Below are 25,596 nucleotides of genomic sequence, written 5' to 3' on the forward strand. Positions count from 1 at the left end.
GCTCCCCATCCATCTCTCTCCTGTCCTGTTGTTTTTCTTCTTTCTGGCTCCCCATCCATCTCTCTCGCCCTGTTGTTTTTCTTCTTTCTGGCTTCCCATCCATCTCTCTCCTTCCCTGTTGTTTTTCTTCTTTCTGTCTCCCCATCCATCTCTCTCCTGTCCTGTTGTTTTTCTTCTCTCTGGCTCCCCATCCATCTCTCTCCTTCCTGTTGTTTTTCTTCTCTCTGTCTCCCCATCCATCTCTCTCCTTCCCTGTTGTTTTTCTTCTTTCTGGCTCCCCATCCATCTCTCTCCTTCCTGTTGTTTTTCTTCTCTCTGGCTCCCCATCCAGCTCTCTACTGTCCTGTTGTTTTTCTTCTTTCTGTCTCCACATCCATCTCTCTCCTGCCCTGTTGTTTTTCTTCTTTCTGGCTCCCCATCCATCTCTCTCCTTCCTGTTGTTTTTCTTCTCTCTGTCTCCCCATCCATCTCTCTCCTGTCATGTTGTTTTTCTTCTTTCTGGCTCCCCATCCATCTCTCTCCTTCCTGTTGTTTTTCTTCTCTCTGGTTCCCCATCCATCTCTCTCCTGTCCTGTTGTTTTTCTTCTTTCTGGCTCCCCATCCATCTCTCCTTCCCTATTGTTTTTCTTCTTTCTGGCTCCCCATCCATCTCTCTCCTTCCCTGTTGTTTTTCTTTTTTCTGGCTCCCCATCCATCTCTATTCCTTCCCTGTTGTTTTTCTTCTTTCTGGCTCCCCATCCATCTCTCTCCTGTCCTGTTCTTTTTCTTCTTTCTGGCTCCCCATCCATCTCTCTCCTTCCCTGTTGTTTTTCTTCTTTCTGGCTCCCCATCCATCTCTCTCCTGTCCTGTTGTTTTTCTTCTTTCTGGCTCCCCATCCATCTCTCTCCTTCCCTGTTGTTTTTCTTCTCTCTGGCTCCCCATCCATCTCTCTCCTTCCCTGTTGTTTTTCTTCTTTCTGGCTCCCCATCCATCTCTCTCCTTCCTGTTGTTTTTCTTCTCTCTGGCTCCCCATCCATCTCTCTCCTGTCCTGTTGTTTTTCTTCTCTCTGGCTCCCCATCCATCTCTCTCCTGTCCTGTTGTTTTTCTTCTTTCTGGCTCCCCATCCATCTCTCTCCTGTCCTGTTGTTTTTCTTCTTTCTGGCTCCCCATCCATCTCTCTCCTGTCCTGTTGTTTTTCTTCTTTCTGGCTCCCCATCCATCTCTCTCCTTCCCTGTTGTTTTTCTTCTTTCTGGCTTCCCATCCATCTCTCTCCTTCCCTGTTGTTTTTCTTCTTTCTGGCTCCCCATCCATCTCTCTCCTTCCCTGTTGTTTTTCTTCTTTCTGGCTCCCCATCCATCTCTCTCCTGTCCTGTTGTTTTTCTTCTTTCTGGCTCCCCATCCATCTCTCTCCTGTCCTGTTGTTTTTCTTCTTTCTGGCTCCCCATCCATCTCTCTCCTTCCTGTTGTTTTTCTTCTCTCTGGCTCCCCATCCATCTCTCTCCTTCCCTGTTGTTTTTCTTCTTTCTGTCTCCCCATCCATCTCTCTCCTGCCCTGTTGTTTTTCTTCTTTCTGGCTCCCCATCCATCTCTCTCCTTCCTGTTGTTTTTCTTCTCTCTGGCTCCCCATCCATCTCTCTCCTGTCCTGTTGTTTTTCTTCTTTCTGGCTCCCCATCCATCTCTCTCCTTCCTGTTGTTTTTCTTCTCTCTGGCTCCCCATCCATCTCTCTCCTTCCTGTTGTTTTTCTTCTCTCTGGCTCCCCATCCATCTCTCTCCTGTCCTGTTGTTTTTCTTCTTTCTGGCTCCCCATCCATCTCTCTCCTTCCTGTTGTTTTTCTTCTCTCTGGCTCCCCATCCATCTCTCTCCTGTCCTGTTGTTTTTCTTCTTTCTGGCTCCCCATCCATCTCTCTCCTTCCTGTTGTTTTTCTTCTCTCTGGCTCCCCATCCATCTCTCTCCTGTCCTGTTGTTTTTCTTCTTTCTGGCTCCCCATCCATCTCTCTCCTTCCTGTTGTTTTTCTTCTCTCTGTCTCCCCATCCATCTCTCTCCTGTCATGTTGTTTTTCTTCTTTCTGGCTCCCCATCCATCTCTCTCCTTCCTGTTGTTTTTCTTCTCTCTGGCTCCCCATCCATCTCTCTCCTGTCCTGTTGTTTTTCTTCTTTCTGGCTCCCCATCCATCTCTCTCCTGTCATGTTGTTTTTCTTCTTTCTGGCTCCCCATCCATCTCTCTCCTTCCTGTTGTTTTTCTTCTCTCTGGCTCCCCATCCATCTCTCTCCTGTCCTGTTGTTTTTCTTCTTTCTGGCTCCCCATCCATCTCTCTCCTTCCCTGTTGTTTTTCTTCTTTCTGGCTCCCCATCCATTTCTCTCCTTCCCTGTTGTTTTTCTTCTCTCTGGCTCCCCATCCATCTCTCTACTGTCCTGTTGTTTTTCTTCTTTCTGGCTCCCCATCCATCTCTCTCCTTCCCTGTTGTTTTTCTTCTTTCTGGCTCCCCATCCATCTCTCTCCTTCCCTGTTGTTTTTCTTCTCTCTGGCTCCCCATCCATCTCTCTCCTGCCCTGTTGTTTTTCTTCTTTCTGGCTCCCCATCCATCTCTCTCCTGTCCTGTTGTTTTTCTTCTTTCTTTGTGACAGATAGATGGTCTTTGTGTCTGTTCGTTAAGCATAGCCCCTGTGACGTTAAACACCTGCCCTCCGTAGTGAATCTGTAATCTCCTTCTATTGCTCTGCTTATTTATTTACTCCACGTTGACACATTGACCCACATACCTGTCGTGTCTGTCTTTCATGTCGAGGTGGTCCAGTCAACGCTGCTTGTATGACGGGTGACCTTGCTTGAGACCTGAAGACTTGTGTTTGCTCCCAGAGCTAATCTTTGGCTTTAGCTCAGTGGAATAACATCTGAGTGGGTTTTGACAACGCAGGTTGAATACCTAGTCTTTGACGTTGGGATAAGTTCATTTCTCAATACTGCACTGCACACCACACTAAATTTGGAGAAGTTGAACACCTTTACTTGATTTAAAGGTATACTCCACTGCAAGAAATTGCCTCTCTCATACGATAAAAAAAACGTACATTTCCTCGACACGACTCTACACTGCCACATAGGTTAGTAGATGTACCACTGGGACAGTACAACACCAGCTGTAGTTTTGCCATATTCAGTTTGGTACATTACTACATTACAATTATATCACAACCCATGTCTCGCACAGTGTGATTTTCCCAGTCACTATTTCTCTCAATCTTCCCCACCTCTTTATCTCTATAAGGGCATAAGGCGAGGCCCGAATGCAGACACAGGAGGCAGATGGTTGAGCTCCGATATGAATTATACCAAAAGGGGTAGGCAAAAAGGCAGGTCGGGGACGGAGTTCATAAACCAGGTCAGAGTCCAAACAGTACCAGGTGATAGGCAGGTTCGAGGTCGGGACACGCAGGGGTTCAATGATCAGGTCTGAGTCCAAACAGTACAAGGGGATAGGCAGGTTCGAGGTCAGAACAGGCAGAGTGGTCAGGCAGGTGGATTTGGCATCAGGACAGACAAGGGTCAAAAACCAGGAGGGCTAGGAGAAAACAAAGACCGGGAAAAATAGGATCTAGGAAAAATGTTGGTTGACTTGGAAAAACAAGAGGAACTGGCACAGAGAGGCAGGAAAAACACAGGGATAAATACACCGGGGACTGATGGGGAAAACAGGAGACACCTGGAGGTGTGTGGAGACAATCACAAAGACAGGTGAAACAGGTCAAGGCGTGTCAATCTCGCTCTCTCCCTTTTCTCTCTCTCGCTCTGTGTCTTACTCTTCTGCTATGTGGGAGGTCAGGGGTGGAGAAAATTATATCCATCATTACCTCCTAACCATATTTTACCTCGCATCGATCATCAAGGCAGGAGATGGAACCCTCACTGCCTGCTTGCAATGAGAAAATCATTGGTACAGAAAAGTCCAGGCCAGCCGTATGTGTGTGTTTGCATGTGTGTTTACTGTCCAGATCAAGTGTGTTTAACCTTTGTTCGTGTCACTCACCTTACTGGAGCTGCCACTTCCTGATAACTCAGACAATATATATCACTGGCTGAGAGGAAACTGAGAATCCCAAGGAGCCGGAATGGAGCCAGAGGAGAGGGACATGTTAACTTGTCACTCTTCTTTATTGTTTATCGACAGATAAGTTGCCCTATCAGGAACTCTAGTCCCTACAATTTACTTAAAATATTCTATTTGTCTGTTTGAATCTCTCAAAAAATAACCGTTCCAAGTGGAGCAGTTTCCTGGCCACCACTCAGTGTATGTTTTTATCGAAGTGGAACCACTTCTGTCAGGATTAGTTATCTTCAAGAACCACCACCAAATTACTGTCCTGTTGTAACGAGCCAGTTTCACTGCATCCTGTCCTCTATGGTGTTTACTGGGCTCTCAGATCCATTTAGCCAGTTTCACTGCACCCTGTCCTCTATGGTGTTTACTGGGCTCTCAGATCCATTGAGCCAGTTTCACTGCATCCTGTCCTCTATGGTGTTTACTGGGCTCTCAGATCCATTGAGCCAGTTTCACTGCATCCTGTCCTCTATGGTGTTTACTGGGCTCGCATATCCATTGAGCCAGTTTCACTGCATCCTGTCCTCTATGGTGTTTACTGGGCTCTCAGATCCATTGAGCCAGTTTCACTGCATCCTGTCCTCTATGGTGTTTACTGGGCTCTCAGATCCATTGAGCCAGTTTCACTGCATCCTGTCCTCTATGGTGTTTACTGGGCTCTCATATCCATTGAGCCAGTTTCACTGCATCTTGTCCTCTATGGTGTTTACTGGGCTCTCAGATCTATTGAGCCAGTTTCACTGCATCCTGTCCTCTATGGTGTTTACTGGGCTCTCATATCCATTGAGCCAGTTTCACTGCACCCTGTCCTCTATGGTATTTACTGGGCTCTCATATCCATTGAGCCAGTTTCACTGCATCCTGTCCTCTATGGTGTTTACTGGGCTCTCAGATCCATTGAGCCAGTTTCACTGCATCCTGTCCTCTCTGGTGTTTACTGGGCTCTCAGATCCATTGACCCAGTTTCACTGCATCCTGTCCTCTCTGGTGTTTACTGGGCTCTCAGATCCATTGAGCCAGTTTCACTGCATCCTGTCCTCTATGGTGTTTACTGGGCTCTCAGATCCATTGAGCCAGTTTCACTGCATCCTGTCCTCTATGGTGTTTACTGGGCTCTCAGATCCATTGAGCCAGTTTCACTGCATCCTGTCCTCTCTGGTGTTTACTGGGCTCTCAGATCCATTGAGCCAGTTTCACTGCATCCTGTCCTCTATGGTGTTTACTGGGCTCTCAGATCCATTGAGCCAGTTTCACTGCATCCTGTCCTCTATGGTGTTTACTGGGCTCGCATATCCATTGAGCCAGTTTCACTGCATCCTGTCCTCTATGGTGTTTACTGGGCTCTCATATCCATTGAGCCAGTTTCACTGCATCTTGTCCTCTATGGTGTTTACTGGGCTCTCATATCCATTGAGACAGTTTCACTGCATCCTGTCCTCTATGGTGTTTACTGGGATCTCATATCCATTGTGATAATACATGCACATGCTGTTTTCACACACTCCTTTAACCTCATCTCATTGGCTCTGTGTCAGTGAAAAGTCTATAGTGAATAGTCATTTCCTCTCTCTTTTCCCCTACTTCTCTCTCCCTCTCTCTGACTGTTTGCAGCACTCTGTACTTTTATTTTTCGGAGTAAATATACAGAGTCGGTCTGTCACTTGGTGAAGGTCACCCTCTGTTTTTCAGCGATAAAGAGCTTATTTTGACAGCCGCCTGACTCTCGGCTTGTGCCCTGGGCTCACAGAAGTGTGCCTCTACCTCAGATAGTCAATATAACTCTGTGTTTTGTAGCATTGAGGCCTCTCATACTGTAGGTCCAACTCTGTGTGTTGTAGCATTGAGGCCTCTCATACTGTAGGTCTAACTCTGTGTGTTGTAGCATTGAGGCCTCATACTGTAGGTCCAACTCTGTGTGTTGTAGCATTGAGGCCTCTCATACTGTAGGTCTAACTCTGTGTGTTGTAGCATTGAGGCCTCTCATACTGTAGGTCCAACTCTGTGTGTTGTAGCATTGAGGCCTCTCATACTGTAGGTCTAACTCTGTGTGTTGTAACATTGAGGCCTCTCATACTGTAGGTCCAACTCTGTGTGTTGTAGCTTTGAGCTGTTTTCTCTTTACTTTGTTTTGCCATAAGATTGTCATCTTCCATTCATTTTGTGAATCCAGATTTGTCCCGGGATGTTGTTTTAATTAGTGTTTCTTTCCGCCCATCAATGTCTGCCTGTCTGTCATGTTCTGATTTCATTTGTCATTTTACCATTTGATCTTTTTGTTTTCAGTTGATTTTGTTGCTGGATTTGACCCATTCCCTCTCTACCATGTCAATGAGAAACCATCCCATCTCCTCTTAAAGCCCATGTACCTGTAAGTAGGGTGTGTGTGTGTGGGGTGGGGGTATGCATTTGTTCTTGTCTGTGTGTTTTTTTATGTTTGTGTATGTGTCAGCTATTATTTTTGTGTTCGTTTTCATTATATGAACACTGTATCATGTGTCATGTTTTCCAAAGGGGGTCTAGGCAGTACATACAGTGTTATGTCATTCTAATAGCTCTTCTCGTGTTTCTCTGAGCTAGGACTTTTACCATTGTGGCTGAGAACTCTCTCTCGCGTGCCTTTGTTTCTCTGCGGCTAGTCTTTGAGACGAATTAAGATGTCACGTATTCTTCGTTAACACAGAGCCCTTAATTACTCCACTCTAATGGGCGTTTCAGTTTTCACCCGACGAGCACACAATTCAAAATGACAGTAGATAAATGGTTCCATGGTGTGATGTCATAGGGGTCAGGGCATTTTGATATGGTCCCAGAGAAAACAGGACAGAACTTTGGACGTGTTCTTACTGTATATAGTACACTACCTTTGGCCAGTGATAAAGGTATGTGGCTCTGGCAACAAAAAAAGTTTATAGGGAATAGGGTGTCCTTTGGGACATGTTGGTAAGTGTTAATGCTTTTTCCCTCACCAACACGTCTGCTACTGTATGCCCAGTTCCCTTTCTGGGTGGGTGAAATATGAGAAATAGGCCAGTGTGTGGGAGACTAGAGTTAGGCTCCCTTTCTGGGTGGGTGAAATATGAGAAATAGGCTAGTGTGTGGGAGACTAGAGTTAGGCTCCCTTTCTGGGTGGGTGAAATATGAGAAATAGGCCAGTGTGTGGGAGACTAGAGTTAGGCTCCCTTTCTGGGTGGGTGAAATATGAGAAATAGGCTAGTGTGTGGGAGACTAGAGTTAGGCTCCCTTTCTGGGTGGGTGAAATATGAGAAATAGGCCAGTGTGTGGGAGACTAGAGTTAGGCTCCCTTTCTGGGTGGGTGAAATATGAGAAATAGGCCAGTGTGTGGGAGACTAGAGTTAGGCTCCCTTTCTGGGTGGGTGAAATATGAGAAATAGGCTAGTGTGTGGGAGACTAGAGTTAGGCTCCCTTTCTGGGTGGGTGAAATATGAGAAATAGGCCAGTGTGTGGGAGACTAGAGTTAGGCTCCCTTTCTAGGTGGGTGAAATATGAGAAATAGGCCAGTGTGTGGGAGACTAGAGTTAGGCTCCCTTTCTGGGTGGGTGAAATATGAGAAATAGGCTAGTGTGTGGGAGACTAGAGTTAGGCTCCCTTTCTGGGTGGGTGAAATATGAGAAATAGGCTAGTGTGTGGGAGACTAGAGTTAGGCTCCCTTTCTGGGTGGGTGAAATATGAGAAATAGGCCAGTGTGTGGGAGACTAGAGTTAGGCTCCCTTTCTAGGTGGGTGAAATATGAGAAATAGGCCAGTGTGTGGGAGACTAGAGTTAGGCTCCCTTTCTGGGTGGGTGAAATATGAGAAATAGGCCAGTGTGTGGGAGACTAGAGTTGAGTTTCCTGTCTGATCCAGTTAACCATACACTTCAATACCTCAACACATCAGCCCAGTGTGTTTTCATTCAAGATTAGCCAATATCAAATCAATAAATATTTGAATTATACAGGTGTTGTTATCGGGATGAAGTACATAACACCGTATCATGGTTCTTCTGTGACTCGTATCAAGGTTCTTTCTGGTTCTGCTAGCTCTGTGTGGGAGGATGAATAAGCCTGACTGGAGTGAACAACACTATTAAACCTGCTATATCTTGTCTGAAGGCTTAGGGGAATATGTAGGTTTGTCGTGTGTGTGTGTGTGTGTGTGTGTGTGTGTGTGTGTGTGTGTGTGTGTGTGTGTGTGTGTGTGTGTGTGTGTGTGTGTGCATTTATGCATATAGACATACAGGTAACTGCCAAATAAAGGAAACGCAAACGTATTGTTTTAATAGGGCCACCACAAGCTGCCAGACGAGCTTCAACGCGCCTTGGCATAGATTCGACAAGTGTCTGGAACCCTATAGGAGGGATGCAACACTATTCTTCCATGAGAAATTCCATGTTTTGATGTTTTGTTGATGGTGGTGGAAAACGCTGCCTTAGGCGCCACTCCAGAATCTCCCATCGGTGTTCAATTGGGTTGAGCTCTGGCGGCTGCGACGGCCACGGCATGTCATGAAAGATCAGCAAGTTGTGCAGTCTTCATCACTGAAGCGCCTGCTAAACGTGCCCCAACAATCACCCCTCTTTTAAAGTCACTGAGATCTCTTCTTCTAGCCATGGTAGCCTAAATAATGGGCAACTGGGCATTTTATACATGACCCTAAGCACGATGAGATGTTAATTCCACACCTGTGTGCAAGGCACCTGCTTTCAAGATACTTTGTGTACCTCATTTACTCAAGGGTTTCCTTTATTTTGGCAGTTACCTGTAGAAATACCGTGGATTGGAGGTTCTCTGCCTTTTAACCACCATCACAGCTTCCATTGGCATGATCTACTCAATTATGCAGGAAACTTAATAACAATGTGGCCAGTGGCGTCAGTCTTTTAATTTCCTTTAGCCCAAATAGAAGTATTATTAGCCTGCAGGACGTCTCTCCTGACAGCTTCATCATCTCTGTTGCAAATGAGACAGAAGGAATGTTTTGCCCTCCTCCAGCACTAGGGATATAAAGCCTAGATAATAAATGTACTGGAAATCGTGTGTGCTCATGTGCGTGTGTTCCTCACCCACTCACTGTCTTCTGTGTTCTATCACCTCCAGGTCTACGTAAATAGGGCAGAAGGCAACATTGCAGGTTCCGATGGAAACAAAGTGGCTGCTCTGACTGGCACAACAACAGTCCGAGAATTCACCGGGGCAGGCCAGACGTTCCTCTGGTTCTCTACAATCTCTTCAGTACTTTAAACATGTAAATGACTGGTGCTCTGCTTAATAATGACTGTACTTCCCAGTTCTGTTCTGTTGTTAGTGGGAGGGATGGAGAGGATAGTGTTGGGGGATGGGGGGGGGGGGGGGGGGGGGTGGGGCTAATTACAGTGTAACATGGGCCTGATCTCTTACTGTGTACTCAAGTATAAATTATTTATCTCGAACTACAAACGGCATCCGACAACAGAGACGTACAGTACCTGCTGTCAATGGCTGTATTTCTGTCCATTGTTCTATCAGAACTAGTGATCTATCTATAGATCATAGCTATATATACAGTACCAGTCAAAAGTTTGGACACACCTACTCATTCAAGGGGTTTTATTTATTTTGACTATTTTCTACATTGCAGCATAATAGTGAAAACATCGACGCTATGAAATAACACATATGGAATCATGTAGTAGCCACCCTTTGCCTTGATGACAGCTTTGCACACTCTCACATTCTCTCAACCAGCTTCACCTGGAATGCTTTTCTAACAGTCTAGAACGAGTTCCCACATATGCTGAGCACTTGTTGGCTGCTTTTCCTTCACTCTGCAGTCCAACTCATGCCAAACCATCTCAATTGGGTTGAGGTCAGGTGATTGTGGTGGCCAAGGCATCTGATGCAGCACTCCATCCCTCTGCTTCTTGGTAAAATAGCCCTTACACAGCCTGGAGGTGTGTTGGGTCATTGTCCTGTTGAAAAACAAATTATAGTCCCAATAAGTTTGAACCAGATGGGATGGTGTATTGCTGCAGAATGCTGTGGTAGTCATGCTGGTTAAGAGTGCCTTGAATCGTAAATAAATCACTGACAGTGTCACCAGCAAAGCACCATCACACCTCCTCCATGCTTCACGGTGGGAACCACACATGTGGAGATATTCCATTCACCTACTTTCATCTGTTCACCTGCTCTGCGTCTCACAATGACATGGCGGTTGGAACCAAAAATCTCTAATAAGGTCTCATCAGACCAAAGGACAGATTTCCACCGGTCTAATGTCGATTACTCGTGATTCTTGGCACAAGCAAGTCTCTTCTTATTATTAGTGTCCTTTAGTAGTGATTTATTTGTAGCAATTCGACCATGACGGCCTGATTCCCACAGTCTCCTCTGAACAGTTGATGTTGAGATGTGTCTGTTTCTTGAACTCTGTGAAGCATTTATTTGGGCTGCAATTTCCGAGGCAGTTAACTCTAATGAACGTATCCTCTGCAGCAGAGGTAACTATGGGTCTTCCTTTCCTGTGGCGGTCCATATGAGAGCCAGTTTTAGCATATTGCTTGATGGTTTTCGCGACTGCACTTGAAGAATCTTTAAAAGTTATTGAAATTTTCCGGATTGACTGACCTCCACTGTCGTTTCTCTTTGCTTATTTGAGCTGTTCTTGCCATGGTCTTTTAGACTTGGTCTTTTACCAAATAGGGCTATCTTCTGTATACCACACATACCTTGTCACAACACAACTGATTGGCTCAAACGCATTAAGAAGGAAAGACATTTCACAAATGAACTTTTAAAAAGGCTCACCTGTTAATTGAAATGCATTCCAGGTGACTACCTCATGAAGCTGGTTGAGAGAATGCCAAGGGTGTGCAAAGCTGTCATCAAGGCAAAGGGTGGCTAGTTTGAAGAATCTCAAATATAAAATATATTTTGATTTGTTTAACACTTTTTTGGTTACTACATGATTCCATGTGTTATTTCATAGTTTTGATGTCTTCACTATTATTCTACAATGTAGAAAACTGTAAAAAAATAAAGGAAAACCCTGGAATCAGTAGGCGTGTCCACATTTTTGACAGGTACTGTATATATGTATCTACACACGCATATAAACTTGTGTGACCCCGACAGTTCAACCTTCCTCCTGTTCTCTGGTCTGAAAGGCCTCTCTGTCTGTGGCTTTGTGGTTTGGAGTGTTATTATGGCCTGGTCTCGAGATCCTCACTCTGAGGCTGAATTACAGTTGAGCCTGTGGAATGGAATGAACGATTGTGTTCTGCTGTTTACTTGAGGCCAGGATCTGTGCACATAAATACACAGGCAAAGCAGTAAGGGGTAGGGCGGAAAGGAGTGGGAGACGGGGTGGGACGTAGGGGAAAAAAAGCAACCAAACCTACAGGGGCTTCAGTCAAAAATAGAACCGGAAGAAGAAGAGAAAATACAACACAAGATGGGAAACGGGTTTGAGTCAGGGTTTTGAAAATGCTAACTAAACAACGACAACCTCTAAACAGAGATAGCTTAAGGCATTACAGTAAAAGCACACAGGCAATAATGTTTGAGTCAAAGTTTTTGTTCATCCAGTCTTACTTTTACAGTGATGTGACTGGTTATGATATACAGTGTTTCGGTCGACCGAGTCTTAAAACTGTAGAGGGGGAAGGAGTGAAAGGAAAAACGGTTTATCTGTCACCTTGTTTTACAGTCGTTGGTGTTGGTGCTTTGAGGTTTGTGTCAGGATGTAGATGTGTCTTAAAAGCCCCTGTCCAACAACCCAACTGCCTCCAACTACTGCGAGGGTAGGGGTTTGAGTGTTTGACAGTTGATCATAAGTCATACACTGTGGCTCACTGTATTTCCTCTCCAAAATAGTATGCGATATGAGAGGTGGTTTGTCTCCATTTCCCCTCCATGGCATACAAAGGTATTGAATGGAGTGTAAATGGTTTTTAAGTAGCACAAATATAGCAAAGCAAGAAGACAGAGCCATACTGTACACCACTTGTTTTCTCTATCATTCCCATCTACAGATCGATGATTCAACTGTGATACATGTCAATAGTTTTTTCATAGCATGTTTGAATGGGTTTTGTATGATAACTGTGGATATTCTGTATTATACGGTAATAATCTATTGTATGTTTGGGTCTCTGTGGGTTTGGGGAGCAGTTATCCCACAATTCATAGACATCAACTATTTTGTCCAAACTTTAAGATGGGGGCTAGTTCTTGAGTATTTTGGACTTTGTGTTACAGAGTGTGTAACTGCCTGGGGTCTTTGGCTGTGTCCCTTTATGAGTAGAATGGAGTTGCCACTAGACACTAATCTAAGGTGAGTTTTGTGTTTCATCCCTCACTTAAGATTTGAGAAGGGGCAACTGATCCTAGATCTGTGCCTAAGAGCACCTCATCTACCTGGACTGTCCACCTTCTGCCTTAATCTTCCTGTGTACCACTACTGCCCCCTGCTGTTGAATGTAGTCATGAACACATTCAAATACTACTGAATATATTTCTGTTCTGGACTTCAATAAAGCCCTCTGCTTTGTCATTTAGGGTTTCATGGCATACTGTTTATTGATAAGATATAATACACAGTTTAGGTTATTTTCCATTGGCCTACTGGACACCATAGGAGGGTCCAGTGTACTACTCTGCATGTATGTATGCCTATATCTCACAGTATACTTCTTTATCGCCGTGTTATCCACTCAGTCTTATACTTGACGCCGTTCCAGAAGAACAAATGTATTTCTCTGTTCCGACTGAAGCCTCTACATTTATTTTGTATTTATTTGTATCGTTTGTCTCGATGCAATCTGCTGTGGCATGAATGTGATGAATACCCTCGTTATTAAATCAAAGCTTGTTTCCCACTTCATCAAAAAGAGCCTTGAACACGGGACATATGGAGACTGGAATTTGGTTCGGTCTCGTGTTTCCAGCACCTGATCAACACCTTATCCCCTTGTGGGCTTGATAGAGAGGCTTCTGAGCTGATATTAACATCATAGCTGTCTCTCAACTGATATTGGCTTCAGATGAATGCTTTTGCAGAACAGTGGTAGGGGCTTCAGTGATGGCGCACAGAATAATGATTGTAAACTACGGGCCGTGTTCCAAATGATATCCTGAAGTAGTGCACTATATAGGGAATAAGGTATAATTTGAGGTGTAAATGTACAATTTCAGGACAGTGCAATGTTACAGAAGATTCAGATATACATGTATTGTGCAATAGACGTCATTCTGTCATAGATAATGCCAGCTCTATGCATTACATTTCTATCTGTAATACTCTGTTGCACTCCGATGAATAAACCCCAAGCTTATCAATACCAAGCCGTGGCTGCCTGTCAATACTTCTGAACAAAGGAGTAGATACACTTTATTAACTGTAGTCAGGATCATTACCAACGGTGAACACACTGCACATTATGTCTTGATAAATATCTTTGGACACCTAAAATCAGTTCATTTATAGGAACAGCTTTGTTCCTTTCAATGCAAAACAGCCTCTGCAACAGGGAATGGAAGCCTGACATTAGTTACATTAGTTAGTTGGAGCCTATTGTGGTCGTGTGATGGATACCACTGGAAAAAAAAGTCCACTTTGTAGATAATTGTTTTTCTTTGTATGGAAAAGTGGGGGGGAAAGCTTTTTGTCTTTATTTTACGTCCTCTGTAGTCCTCTTCATGTGACTCAATTATGTAATCATATTTGTCCAAACCTGTGCTGTGTTCAATAGTGTAAATATCAGTTTGTTAATAAACAAATGTTGTACTTTTTTTTGTTGTTGCCCTTTTTCTCCCCAAGTTCGTGGTATCCAATTGGTAGTTACAGTCTTGTCCCATCGCTGCAACTCCCGTACGGACTCGGGAGAGGCAAAGGTCGAGAGCCGTGCGTCCTTCGAAATACGACCCTGCCACGCCACATTGTTTCTTGACACACTGCTCGCCCAACCCGGAAACCAGCCACACCAATGTGTCGGAGGAAACACAGTACAACTGGCGACCATGTCAGCGTGCACTGCGCCCGGCCCGCCACAGGAGTCGCTAGAGTGCGATGGGACAAGGACGGCCAAACCCTCCCCTAACCCGGACGATGCTGGGCCAATTGTGCGCCACCTTATGGGTCTCCAGGTTGAACCCGGGTCTGTAGTGACGCCTCAAGCACTGCGATGCAGTGCCTAAGACCGCTGCGCCACTCGGAAGGCCAAATGATGTGTACTTTTAATAAACCGATTCTGTGTCATTTGTTTTAGGGATTATTCATAGTATTTGTACAAACTGTAATCTGATGTGCAGTTGGACTGATACGCTTGCTCTCCCAGTTGATCTCTGTAAACACCAATAATGATATTGCCAATGTGTTTACTGTATTCAAATAAATATATTCAACAACATCTTCTCCAGCCAAAAAGAAGCCATTTTGATTTTGGTGGTTATTTTGAGCAGGGCAAATCAACAGCAGAGCAGTGTTGAGGTTAGCAGAATGGGTCAGATCTGTCAGGCATCTAAAATCCAGGAGACATTTTCACAAAATGCTCACAGCACCTATAGAAAGATGAGCCGCCCAGAGGGGTTGTAGAATCTGTCTTCATTTGTCAAAGGCAAACAAAAGCCTAAAAGTGAAACGAGGATATTGTGTGTTGGTGTATTAGGTATACTTTGGGGCAATCTTGTCATACGAATATACACACATACACACTCCGACTCACACAAGGGTCTTGTACTTGAATGTGGCTCTCAGGACATGAATGCTCGGACGCTGCCTCTGATGGTGGCTCTGCAGATGGGGCAGTGACGCAGGCTGGCAGCACAGTCACTACACACCACCAGGTGACCACAGGGGATGAAGACGATGGATACCAGCTTGTCCATACACACCTTACATGTTCGCTCCTCCTGCAGCTGACGCAGGAGCTCCTCAGGGGTGGAGTCTCCCACTGCTGAAATACAAACATGAATTTACAAGTGTGTGTGTGTGTGTGTGTGTGTGTGTGTGTGGACGTGTTTAACTATTCTTGTGGGGACCAGAAGTCCCTACAAGAATAGTAAACGAACAAAAAGTTGACCAGCTGGGGACATTTTGTTAGTTCCCACAAGGTCAAATGCTATTTCTAGGGGGTTTAGGGTTAAGGTTAGAATTAGTGTTAGGGTTAGAATTAAGTTAAATATTAAGGTTAGGAGCTAGGGTTAGTTGTAGGGTTAGGGCTAGGAGCTAGGTTTAGGGTTAGGTTAAAGTTTAGGTTTTTGGGTTAGGGTAAGAGTACGGGTTAGGATTAGGGTTAGGGAAAATAGGATTTTGAATGGGACTGAATTGTATGTCCCCACAAGGTTAGCTGTACAAGACTGTGTGTGTGTGTCTGTGTGTGTGTGTGTGTGTGTGTGTGTGTGTGTGTGTGTGTGTGTGTGTGTGTGTGTGTGTGTGTGTGTGTGTGTGTGTGTGTGTGTGTGTGTGTGTGTGTGTGTGTGTGTGTGTGTGTAATATGACCTGTGTGTGTGTGTAATATGACCTTTTTCTCTGATGGGTGTCTGTGTTCTGACCCCTCCTGCACTGGGCCCCTGTCTCTCCACCGGCTCTGATGGGACAGAAGACGCAAACGGTAAGGGTGAGACACATGGTTACACACGGTAACATGATCTATTTGCATCGTTAACAAGAGTCTCCATTGGTTGTTTCTCAGTGTCAATCCAATCAATTCAGATGAGAATATCAAAAGGTTGTGTAAAAATATGAATGTGGTCAACATTAGAGTTGAAAATACCAACATTGGTCTCAGCAGGCTATTTTTAGGACACCCCCTAGGGTAAAAGTGTAATTACAAAGCTTTAGGCTGTTTATTAAAGTGATGGCCTTTACCCCTGCTCTGTGGGTCCCCGGACTCTACCCAGCCCATAACCATCTGCTGGTCCCTACCTCAAGACAAGTACCTCTACCACTACCAGGGTGTATATTAGCAGCACCTGCCTGGGTATAGCTCACATGGGTTAGTAAGGGTCAATCCCTATACATTTGCCCTATCTAAAAGAACCCATTGATCACGTGAAGTGTTTCAAGAACATGTTTTAATGTGATCACAGGCGATCTTACGTGAGGTGGATGTGATAGCGTGACAACATCTAAAGCAACATGTGAGAAACATGAAACTACACATGTGAACACGTGATCACATGTGAAGTGTTCCAAAAACGAGTTTCCACATGTGAAATCATGCAGTTTTTCCTGTAAGGGCCTTACAACGTGCTTTGAGCATCAGGAAGCTCTATGTATATCCAATCCATCATTCTTAATATAATCATTATCATGATCACCATCCTCACCCTGGACTCTGCTCTGCAGCCCTCTGGTCCGGTCCTCCTCCTCAGCAGCCAGTACGTCAGTGACCAGGTCCGACACGGAGGTGTAGTGCTGGCCGGTCAGCAGGTACTTGGTCTGGACCAGACTCTCCACTAGGCCAGCCTCAAACCCCATCTGGAGCACGGTCTGGACCACAGGAGAGAGCATGACTGAGGGTGTGCCCAGACCACCCACCACGTCTGACAGAGGGGAGGAGATGCCGGGAGAGGGATCAAAAGAAAGAGGGAAGAGAGGAATGGAGGGCGGGGGAGAGGAAAAAAAGAAGACAGGTGTCAGGTGGGAAGTGGGGAAAAAGATAGAGTAATATATATAGAGAGTTTCACTGAAAAGCAATAGCGCTGGGGAAAAAATCTATCTAACCGAGGCAATCTCTCTCTCCATGACAGAACAACACATGTGTTCAAGCAAAAAGCAATTACCTTTTCCCGCTCCTGTAAAAAAAAGATGAATGGCAGTGCAGATTCAGCAACAGGATGTGATGACAAGTGTGAGCATTCTATCATTTGATAAACGGCCCGGTAGAGAGAGCAGTACCCCAGGGTGTGTGACTCGATAGAGCAGGCCGACCCAGGGCCCTACATCGCGTCTGACACACATTTATCCACAGGAAGAAATTCCGTTTTCAATTGTGCTCTAATAGCTCAATTGAAAAGCACCACTGAGGGATCCATCTGTTCCTCTGCCTGTTCTCTAAAACAGCAGCGAACGAGCAGTATTTGTGATTATCCAGCTACATTCACACGATTAAGGTCCCACTTATGAAATACGACATCCTCTTCGTCTGCAGCCAAGGGGAAGCAGCGTATTCGTTTCCAAGGCAATCCATATTTATTGTGTTTGTTCAGCACAGGTGAACACATGGGGCGGATGACCCTGTCATTTCATTTGGAGGGGGGTCAAGAGAATGAAGCGAATGTAATGTAAGTTTCAATGTTTTCATTTGTATTCTGGGACTCACCATTTTCTGAAGTAATTTCTTCCGACACCGGTGTCTGTGATCCACCCTGGAAAACAAATCCACCCTCAGGATCTATTCTGTAGGTGCCCTAACACACTGCAGCGACCACAACGGTTATGATGCCACATTATGAATACGTAAATGATTTTGGTATGACAATGTATGAGAGCGAAGGACAACACTGAGGGATGGAGGTACTCACCACAGTCTCTCTGTGGAAGTGGGTAGCCCGGATATTGCTGACATAGTCACGTCCTCTCGTCTGGACCAGGAAGTCACATCTGAGGAAGGAAAGGAGTAGCCTATTGACCCAGCCGCGCCGTGGACACAGGGTCAAAGGCATTACAGAATGCCTTTTGTACAGGCTGTGTGTGTTGGTGCTGTTGTGTGTTACCGCGGGAACCACTTGGCGTGCTCCTGCCAGGGGTCATCTCCAGGTTCCCAGTTCCTCAGCCCTCCGTCGCAGTAAAAGCATTTCACGTTGTCACCGTGGCCTAGGAGTGTGAGGGACACGGACCAAGTATTATCACAGCACTTACTGACGCAAAGTGTTGACCTGAATATTAGACACACACTAAAAGAACACATTTTCTCTCTCTCCTCCTCCCTCTACCTCTCTCTCTCGCTCACACACACACACACACACACACAAATAAACAAACACATGGACATATACACACAAATACACTCACACACCCACACATATGCATACAGTACACACATACAGAAAACAGTGTGTGTACACAAACACAATGAGACAAAAGTTCACAATGAATACACACCCAAAACATCCCTGCTGTGAGAATGTGGATTGTATTATTGCATTTCCAACACTGAATTCCAGACAAAGGAAAGTAGTTTCTCTAATTCTCTCTCATAGAGTCGCTTTAATTTCTAAGCTTTAAATACCACAACAGTCTAAGCACTACAGCGATGGTATTTTCTCCTTTACGCAGTCCGGGTCGTGTCCAGTTTTTTCTGTCCACAAATACATGACTCAGCGTCACTATTGTCACATGAACTCACACACAATGACTGGAAACTCGTAGTGACCACTGTTCCACTACCACTATCAAATAACAAATGCGTAATTGCCAAGGCGTGCTTAACTTTATCCAAAAGCAAAGCTTCAACAAACATGAATGGGACTTTATAGGGAACCAAAAGCAATTAAACGTACCCAACAGAATTCAGAAAAGTTCAGAAATTCAGAAACAATTCACAACACCCACTGTCACCATCAACAAAGACTATTGCGTACCTGTGTAGAAGAATCCTGCCCTCGACAGAACATTGGGCTGGACAGCAGCACCCGTGGGCCAGTTGTGAAAGGTGGTGAGCCTGGATTCCTCTAACTCCATCTCAGGGTAGACAGCCTGCCCGGCCGTTCCCTGGTCTTCCACGGTCATCCTCTGGAGCTGGCTCAACAGCTGGCCGTCCACGGAGTCAGAAGGTGACCTGGAAACGACAAACAGCGGGATATTCCCAACCGCTCTACCCAGCACGAAACTACAGGTGGGGAAGTGCCTCTTGTGTTCGACGATCGGACTGTCCCCATGGACCCAGTACCGCAGGATCCCTCCGCAACAGAAGCACTGAACCTTATCCTCGGGCCCCAGAAAATAGAATCCCGCTCTGGCCAGGTTGCCCGCGGTGACTGGTGTGTCCCTCCGCCAGTTTTCAAAAGTTCGAAGCCGCTCCTCCTCGCCTCGCATCTGGGGCTTCTCCAGAATATACAGCATCTTGCTCCTGTAACCCGTCATCCTGGGACTTGTGGTGCCTTCTTTCTCCTTCGGTCCTGTGCCAGTCATCCCCTTTCCGTTCCATAGTGGACTGTGCGGGTGGAAGCGCGGAGCGCGCAGTGCTGGACATATATTCCCTGCAGCTGTATGAAGGGATTGCGCAGTAAGGCACGTCGGGCAGCCTTCCAGAACTCACTCAACAGATGCCAGAAAGCAATCAGTCCCATGCGGTCAAACCTCGCAGCTGCAACCTGTACTCAGGGGTAGACATGATGTAGTAAATGTAAATCTGGAACACTCCAATTGGTATGGTATGTATTAATTTATAGATGTCCATCACACATTTCATATAATATGTTACGAATTACAATTCCTATGAAATGTTACACATTGCAATTTGTACAATATGTTACGAATTGCAATTCGTTCCCGTATGTTACGAATTTGCAAAATGTATTATATGTTACGAATTCCAATTTGTTGTGGCTAACGTTAGCTAGTTGACTAGGTGATTAACGCTAATGTAAGCTAGGTGGCTAACAGTAGCTAGGCTAGGGGTGCTTAGGGTTAAGGTCAGGGTTAAGCTGTTAAACTCTGAGCGGTTGTTTTTGGGGAGCTTAAGTGGTACCTAAATACATCAATTTCGGTCAGAAAATAGAAAGTGACATATCATTCGAAAGCGACTTCACTTGTCTTTTTGAAAATGAAGCTCAACTTTTACTGCTGGGGATGTCACGAGAATGCCTCGCTGATTATTGAGATGTGTCTGTGACTGAAAAGCAATGCATATGAAATATGTGTGAAGATAATGTCTTGAGTATAATTTGAAATGTTGAGACAAGAAGAAGGGGGGAGGGGTATGTGGTGAAGATATTGGCATGTGTCACGTTCCTGACCGGTTTTCTGTTATTTTGTATGTGTTTGACGGTCAGGGCGTGAGGTTGGGTGGGTAGTCTATGTTGTGTGTTTCTATGTTTGTTAAGGGTGACCTGATATGGCTGGTGGTTTTCATTTCCTCTGAGAGTCATATTAAGGTAGGTGTTTTCACACTGTTTGTTTGTGGGTGGTTGTCTCCTGTGTCTGTGTACATTGCGCCACACTGGACTGTTTTCGGTTTGTTTGTTCGGTTTATGTAGTCTGTTCCTGTTTCATGCGTTCTTCGTTATATGTAAGTTCTTATGTTCAGGTGCATCTACGTTGTTTTGTAGTTTGTTAAAGTGTTTTCGTGTTTTTTCGTCTTGTTCAATAAATCAGTATGTCATATTCCAAAGCTGCATTTTGGTTCAATTCCTGCTCCTCCTCTTCGGATGAAGAGGAGGAGGAAAGCCGTTACAACATGTCTCTTTCCAGAATGCCAGTAGCTCTCCCTAATGTGCTCAGCTGTCTCACACCAATTCTTGCAGATTCATTGTATTATTGTACTAATTGTTTGCCCATTGATTCTCTATTTTGATCAACTCCTCATTACATTTGTCACCAGTAGTACATTTAGTGTTAATCCCCATCATTTGGTGACATACATTTCTGTTCATGCCTGGATTAATTAGGCCTACAGTCATTTATGTTCTCATTCTCTGAGTGGAAAGTTGGTTGCAGAGTTCACAGCCTGCTACACTTGTGAGAAACAAGTTTTGGTTTATTTCCTACCATCATTTTTTTCATTTTGTCATTGTATTTTGTTTGGAGCACTCCATGTGAGCAATGGACGTGTCTGGTTTCTCTGTCCTCTTAATGTTGACGGGGCACACGCGCATGAGCACGCATGCTAGCTGACCTGCTGCACGTATCACCACCACTAATAAACTGAGCTTCATTGTTTCTTCACCTCACACAATAAGTCAACAAAATCATTTTTTCTTCACCTCACACAATAAGTCAACAAAATCATTTTTTTGTATTACATGTGAATGATAATAGTTCCTCACAGTAGCCTATTTGAAAGGTCTTTCCAACACTCTCCTCCTCGATAATCAACAGGCCTCGGTGTGAAAGAGCACAATCTCATGCTCTGAGGATCCCATATATCCAGTGAAAACCTGAACACATTTCTCTTTGCGCAAAAACAGCTGTGTCTGTCCGGAGCTGGTGTGGGAAACTCTGAGGGCACAGAATAGGCTATATGATACAGTATTGCAAGTTCGCTAGCAACAGCTTCAGACCTGACCTTCATATACAGTATACAGTCATTGGGCCAGACCCAGTTGATTGATTTGATACAACGTTGCACTTTACTTGCGATAGTGATAGAAAGAGGGAGGCAAACAGGCGGAGTAAAGAGATGAATGTGACTGAAAGAACCTGTCACGACTTCTACCGAAGTCGTTGCCTCTCCTTGTCCGGGCGGTGTTCGGCGATCGACTTCACCGGCCTTCTAGCCATCATCGATCCATTTTTCATTTTCCATTGGTTTTGTCTTGTCTTCCCACACACCTGTTGTCAATCCCATTCATTACCTGTTGTGTATTTAACCCTCTGTTTCCCTTCATGTGTTTGTCAGAGATTGTTTTATGTCAAGTGTTGTTTTATTAGTGTATAGGTGTGCGACGGGTCCTCGTACCCATTTTATTTGATGTATGTATATTTCTCGTGTTTGGAGCATGTCATGGACATTTATTAAAAGTCTCCATCTACACTTTGTTTACTCTCCTGCGCCTGACTTCCCTGCCACCTATACACACGACGTTGACAGAACCTGCATTTTCATAAGGATATTTTCAGTTTTAATTTGTCAACTTCATGTATTTTTACTTAGTTGACAACGGAAATTATAGTCCTACTGCTACATTGGCCTAAGATTTCTCTTAGTTCCACGGGCTAATTTCTTTAGCCACCAATGGTTTACGGTGAATCAATGTGTCCATATGGCAGAGGCTGGTGCTCTCGATTCAGTGGAATTTTTACTTTTAGATTTCTCTCATTTTAATTCCGATTTGTATTATTAACCACATGAAAACGATTCTGAGAAACAAAAACGTTATTATTGAAATGGAACTGTTCCACGGAAGTGCGCATATGAAAATCATAACTATCACGCAGATCGGTAGAAATGGTAGGATAAATTGTAAGCTTCAAACTTGAAACTCAAAAACTTGAAACTCACTTGCTGCCTAGGAATAGACTGTTGTGAACAGAGCACACAAATGGACAGCTATGCGATCCATCATGGAGAAAAGCGCTCACCTCGATTCAGCACCAGCCACGCCCAGAACTATGTTGCTTGCTAGACTTATTTTTTTGGGGGGGATGCCTGTTTTGCATGTTATTTTGGTATTGATACGTGTCACATATCAGCTTGCAAACATTGTTAAAAAAATTGAGTTTATAAAGCCACATACAAGCTTCGTCTCTTTTTTGCTTTCTTGCATAAGGCAGCTCCAAAATGCAGGTGTTTCAGCCTAGTTCAGTGCTTTCTGTGGTGGTGGGACAGCCAGTGGAAAAAACGGAGCGTAGGGGTTGGTAATGTTCTCTAGTTGCGCCGTGATTGGCTCAGTGTTCTGTCACTCATGGGGACACTACGTCACCGCCAAATCTAAGGGTAGAGCACGAAAATTTAAGCCCCTTAGGTACTGCCATAGAGTTACATTAGAAGTGCCCATCCAAGAAGGCTCAAGGTCATTGGCCATAGATAGATAGATGTCAAATCACGTTATAACTACAGCAGCTTTGATTGGACTGATCTTAGCTAGCATGCTAGCAGTCATCATATTACATCAAGTCGACAATCTACTGGCAAATCCTTTTTAATCCTTGTCATATGAAGATAATTAATGAAGAGAAATTATAGATAAAACGTATCTGTGCTCATCGGCCATTGGACATAAACATTGGAAATCGCAAATTCAACAATGAGTGGTTTGTAAGGAGTCAGTGGCTAACTGCAAGCATTGCAAAGTAAGCATTAGCCTGCTATTCAGTGGAGTAGGTGTGTGGTCCAAAGTCTGGGTTTAAGGGTCTCTTTTCCAAGCTTAAAAGGATAAACATTCAACATTGGCCATGGTGTCAATCCAGCATGATACGCTCAAAACAACTGGAAACTCAGAACTGGGAAATCTGATTTCAGTGAGTTCAAGACAACTGGGAACTTCGGGAAAAAACGAGCTCTGACTGGGAAAATACATTTTGAACGGTCATCCAACTCGGAATTGCAAGTCGGAAAACTGTGGCCTCTTTCTAGAGCGCCAATCTGAAGATCACTGACGTCATCATGACTCAACCTTGTTTTCTTCAGAGTTCCCAGTTGTCTTGAAGCACCATAAATCCAGAGAATACCACACTTTGATGACAAAGTTTGATGACAAAATTTGCACACGAAGGACCGCCGCGCCACCTTGCTGCTCAAGTGAGCATAGCACAACAAGGTGAGTCCAAAAATGTATTGCATAAATGTTATGCCAGGGAGATATGTATACTGTAGCAAAGAAAGTAATACTAAGTGTATGTTGTGTAGTAAGCTATTAGTAGCCCATGTGCCTCACCCTAATAATTTGGTCCCGTTTCCCCTCCTAATTTTGCCTACTGTTCAGACTTGGTGGTGCACATGTAGCCTATAGCCTGTTTTAGAGAAATGTCATCATCGAATATTGTAAGAGCTTTCATTGTCTGCTTATATGCCCCCTTTATTTATCCAACGGTTATGAATTGGTGTACAGGGAGAATACTGTAAGAATGGTCCATGTTTTGAATTCTGTCACTGTACATTTCAAAAGTACTGAACAAATAGTTATATTGACTATGTCCATCATAGCTCGCTCATTAATGTCTTAATTGAAATTACCGATTACCTCTTATCTGCTTGTCATCCCCTTATGCCATAGTTTGTACATCTCAATTGTCAGTAGAAACCACATTTGTTTAAACAAGTCAGCCATATCAGCTATGTTTTTTTTTAAAAGGTAGTAAATGAGGCTGAATGAACTGTTTCACTGCCAGACAAGGATTTATAGCCGGGGATCTAGGGTCCATCCCCCAGATCTTTGTTGTTGCAGATTTAGGCCTAAAGCCAATTTACTCAAATTCTACAGTTTGCATGGCTCACCATGGAATTAGACTTGTCATTGGCCCACATGTATTACATTACCAATTAAAATCTGTTAGGCCAAGGGTTTTATCAGCATATTTAGGCCTGGCCTAGGCAAACACATTTTTTACTGAAGCCCTGTGTCCAATTGTCACGGATAGCTAGGAGTGGTGGGTGTGGAGTCAGGCGCAGAGAGCAATGCTTCCAATGCATACGTTTATTAAGCTGGGTCTAGCCAACAAACAGGGAACAATACCCCAAAACAGGTATGTCCCCAAAACCAGGGAAAATAAGACAGCAAAATACGTAAGCACAACAATCTCACCACTGACAGTGAGAATAAGCCCGCACAAAAGAAGGCGGGCCCTGGACATTTAAATAGGCCAATAATTAACAACAAATAAGTAACAGCTGAAAACAATCAAGACAAAACTAACAGAAAAGAAAAAGGAATCGTGGCAGCTAGTAGACCGGTGACGACGACCGCCGAGCGCCGCCCGAACAGGGAGAGGAGCCACCTTCGGTGGAAGTCGTGACACCAATGTTGCCTCAAAAAATGTTTTGCCACTGAACATATTTCAGGTCTGCTGAGCACAAACTTGAACGCAAAAATTCTGTGCAACTTCTGGTGCACATTTGCTGCTGTAACCGCTCATCACACCCTGATTGGTTTCACCTGTCTTTGTGCTTGTCGCCACCCCCTCCATTATCCCCTGTGTATTTATACCTGTGTTCTCTGTTTGTCTGTTGCCAGATCGCCTTGTCTCGTCAAGCCTACCAGCGGTTTTCCCGTACTCCTGTTTCTCTCTAGTATTGTTTTTTTCTTCAGTTTCCTGGTTTTGACCATTCTGCCTGCCCTGAGCCTGCCTCCCATTCTGTACCTTGTGACACTGCCATGGATTACCGACCTCTGCCTGCTCTGACTCTGAGCCTGCCTGCTCCTGTTCTGTACCTTTCGGACTCTGCTCTGGATTGCTGACCTCTGGCTGCCCTTGACCTGTCGTATGCCTGCCCCCTGTTTTTGTAATCAGCTTTTGTTCATTTGAACTGTCTGCATCTGGGGCTTAGCCTGAGGTCTGATATCGCTTTAAGTTACAGTTTTAACAGTGGCCAGGTTGTTCTATCATTCCATAACATTCCATAACATTTCCATATGCAAATAGCTGTTCTATCATTCAGCCACAGTAGTAGTCAATGTGTAGTGTTCAATGCCTACATTCCATGAGTTATTAAAAATTATGTTTATGAAGGAGGTTGTTTGATGCAAGAAACCACTTTACAAAATAAAAGTATTTATTTTTCCCATACCATTATTACAGAGAATCAGACAAATTATGTTACGCTCTGCCTATGGGCTACTTAGCTTATTCAAGACGTCTCAAAATACAACACTTCCTCTTTAAGATATAAAAAAAGCTATTTACCTGACGTGCTTTTCAAAGATGGATA

At 44.4% G+C, this 25,596-nt stretch overlaps 2 protein-coding genes across 6 annotated transcripts in view; one reads left to right on the forward strand and one right to left on the reverse strand.

Annotated features, from left to right (window-relative positions):
* LOC129824392 (sodium/potassium-transporting ATPase subunit beta-1-interacting protein 4-like) overlaps positions 1 to 9,411 on the forward strand; it is a 119,718-nt gene extending 110,307 nt beyond the window's left edge. For 2 of the 5 annotated variants that reach the window (XM_055883990.1, XM_055883992.1), the window contains one exon: positions 9,182 to 9,411. Coding sequence is in view for 3 of the 5 variants with exons in the window: in XM_055883992.1 (XP_055739967.1) it covers positions 9,182 to 9,195 (14 nt within the window). In the remaining 2 variants the exon portion in view is untranslated. Of the gene's footprint in view, positions 1 to 6,368; positions 6,458 to 9,181 lie in introns of those variants that run through there. The other 3 variants (XM_055883987.1, XM_055883991.1, XM_055883988.1) reach the window with 3 other exon arrangements.
* A 3,208-nt stretch (positions 9,412 to 12,619) lies between these two features.
* Positions 12,620 to 19,316, reverse strand: LOC129824393 (baculoviral IAP repeat-containing protein 7-like). The gene is made up of 8 exons (XM_055883993.1): positions 18,650 to 19,316; positions 17,783 to 17,882; positions 17,591 to 17,669; positions 17,389 to 17,434; positions 16,394 to 16,609; positions 15,586 to 15,651; positions 14,788 to 15,018; positions 12,620 to 14,691 (listed from the first exon to the last, which is right to left on the reverse strand). The coding sequence occupies exons 1-7, from the start codon at positions 19,197 to 19,199 to the stop codon at positions 14,816 to 14,818; spliced, it is 1,260 nt and encodes a 419-aa protein (XP_055739968.1). The 5' UTR covers positions 19,200 to 19,316; the 3' UTR covers positions 12,620 to 14,691; positions 14,788 to 14,815.
* Positions 19,317 to 25,596: the final 6,280 nt, after the last annotated feature.

Source organism: Salvelinus fontinalis, chromosome 26 (assembly GCF_029448725.1).
Source record: "Salvelinus fontinalis isolate EN_2023a chromosome 26, ASM2944872v1, whole genome shotgun sequence".
In the NCBI taxonomy this organism is placed as follows: domain Eukaryota; kingdom Metazoa; phylum Chordata; class Actinopteri; order Salmoniformes; family Salmonidae; genus Salvelinus; species Salvelinus fontinalis.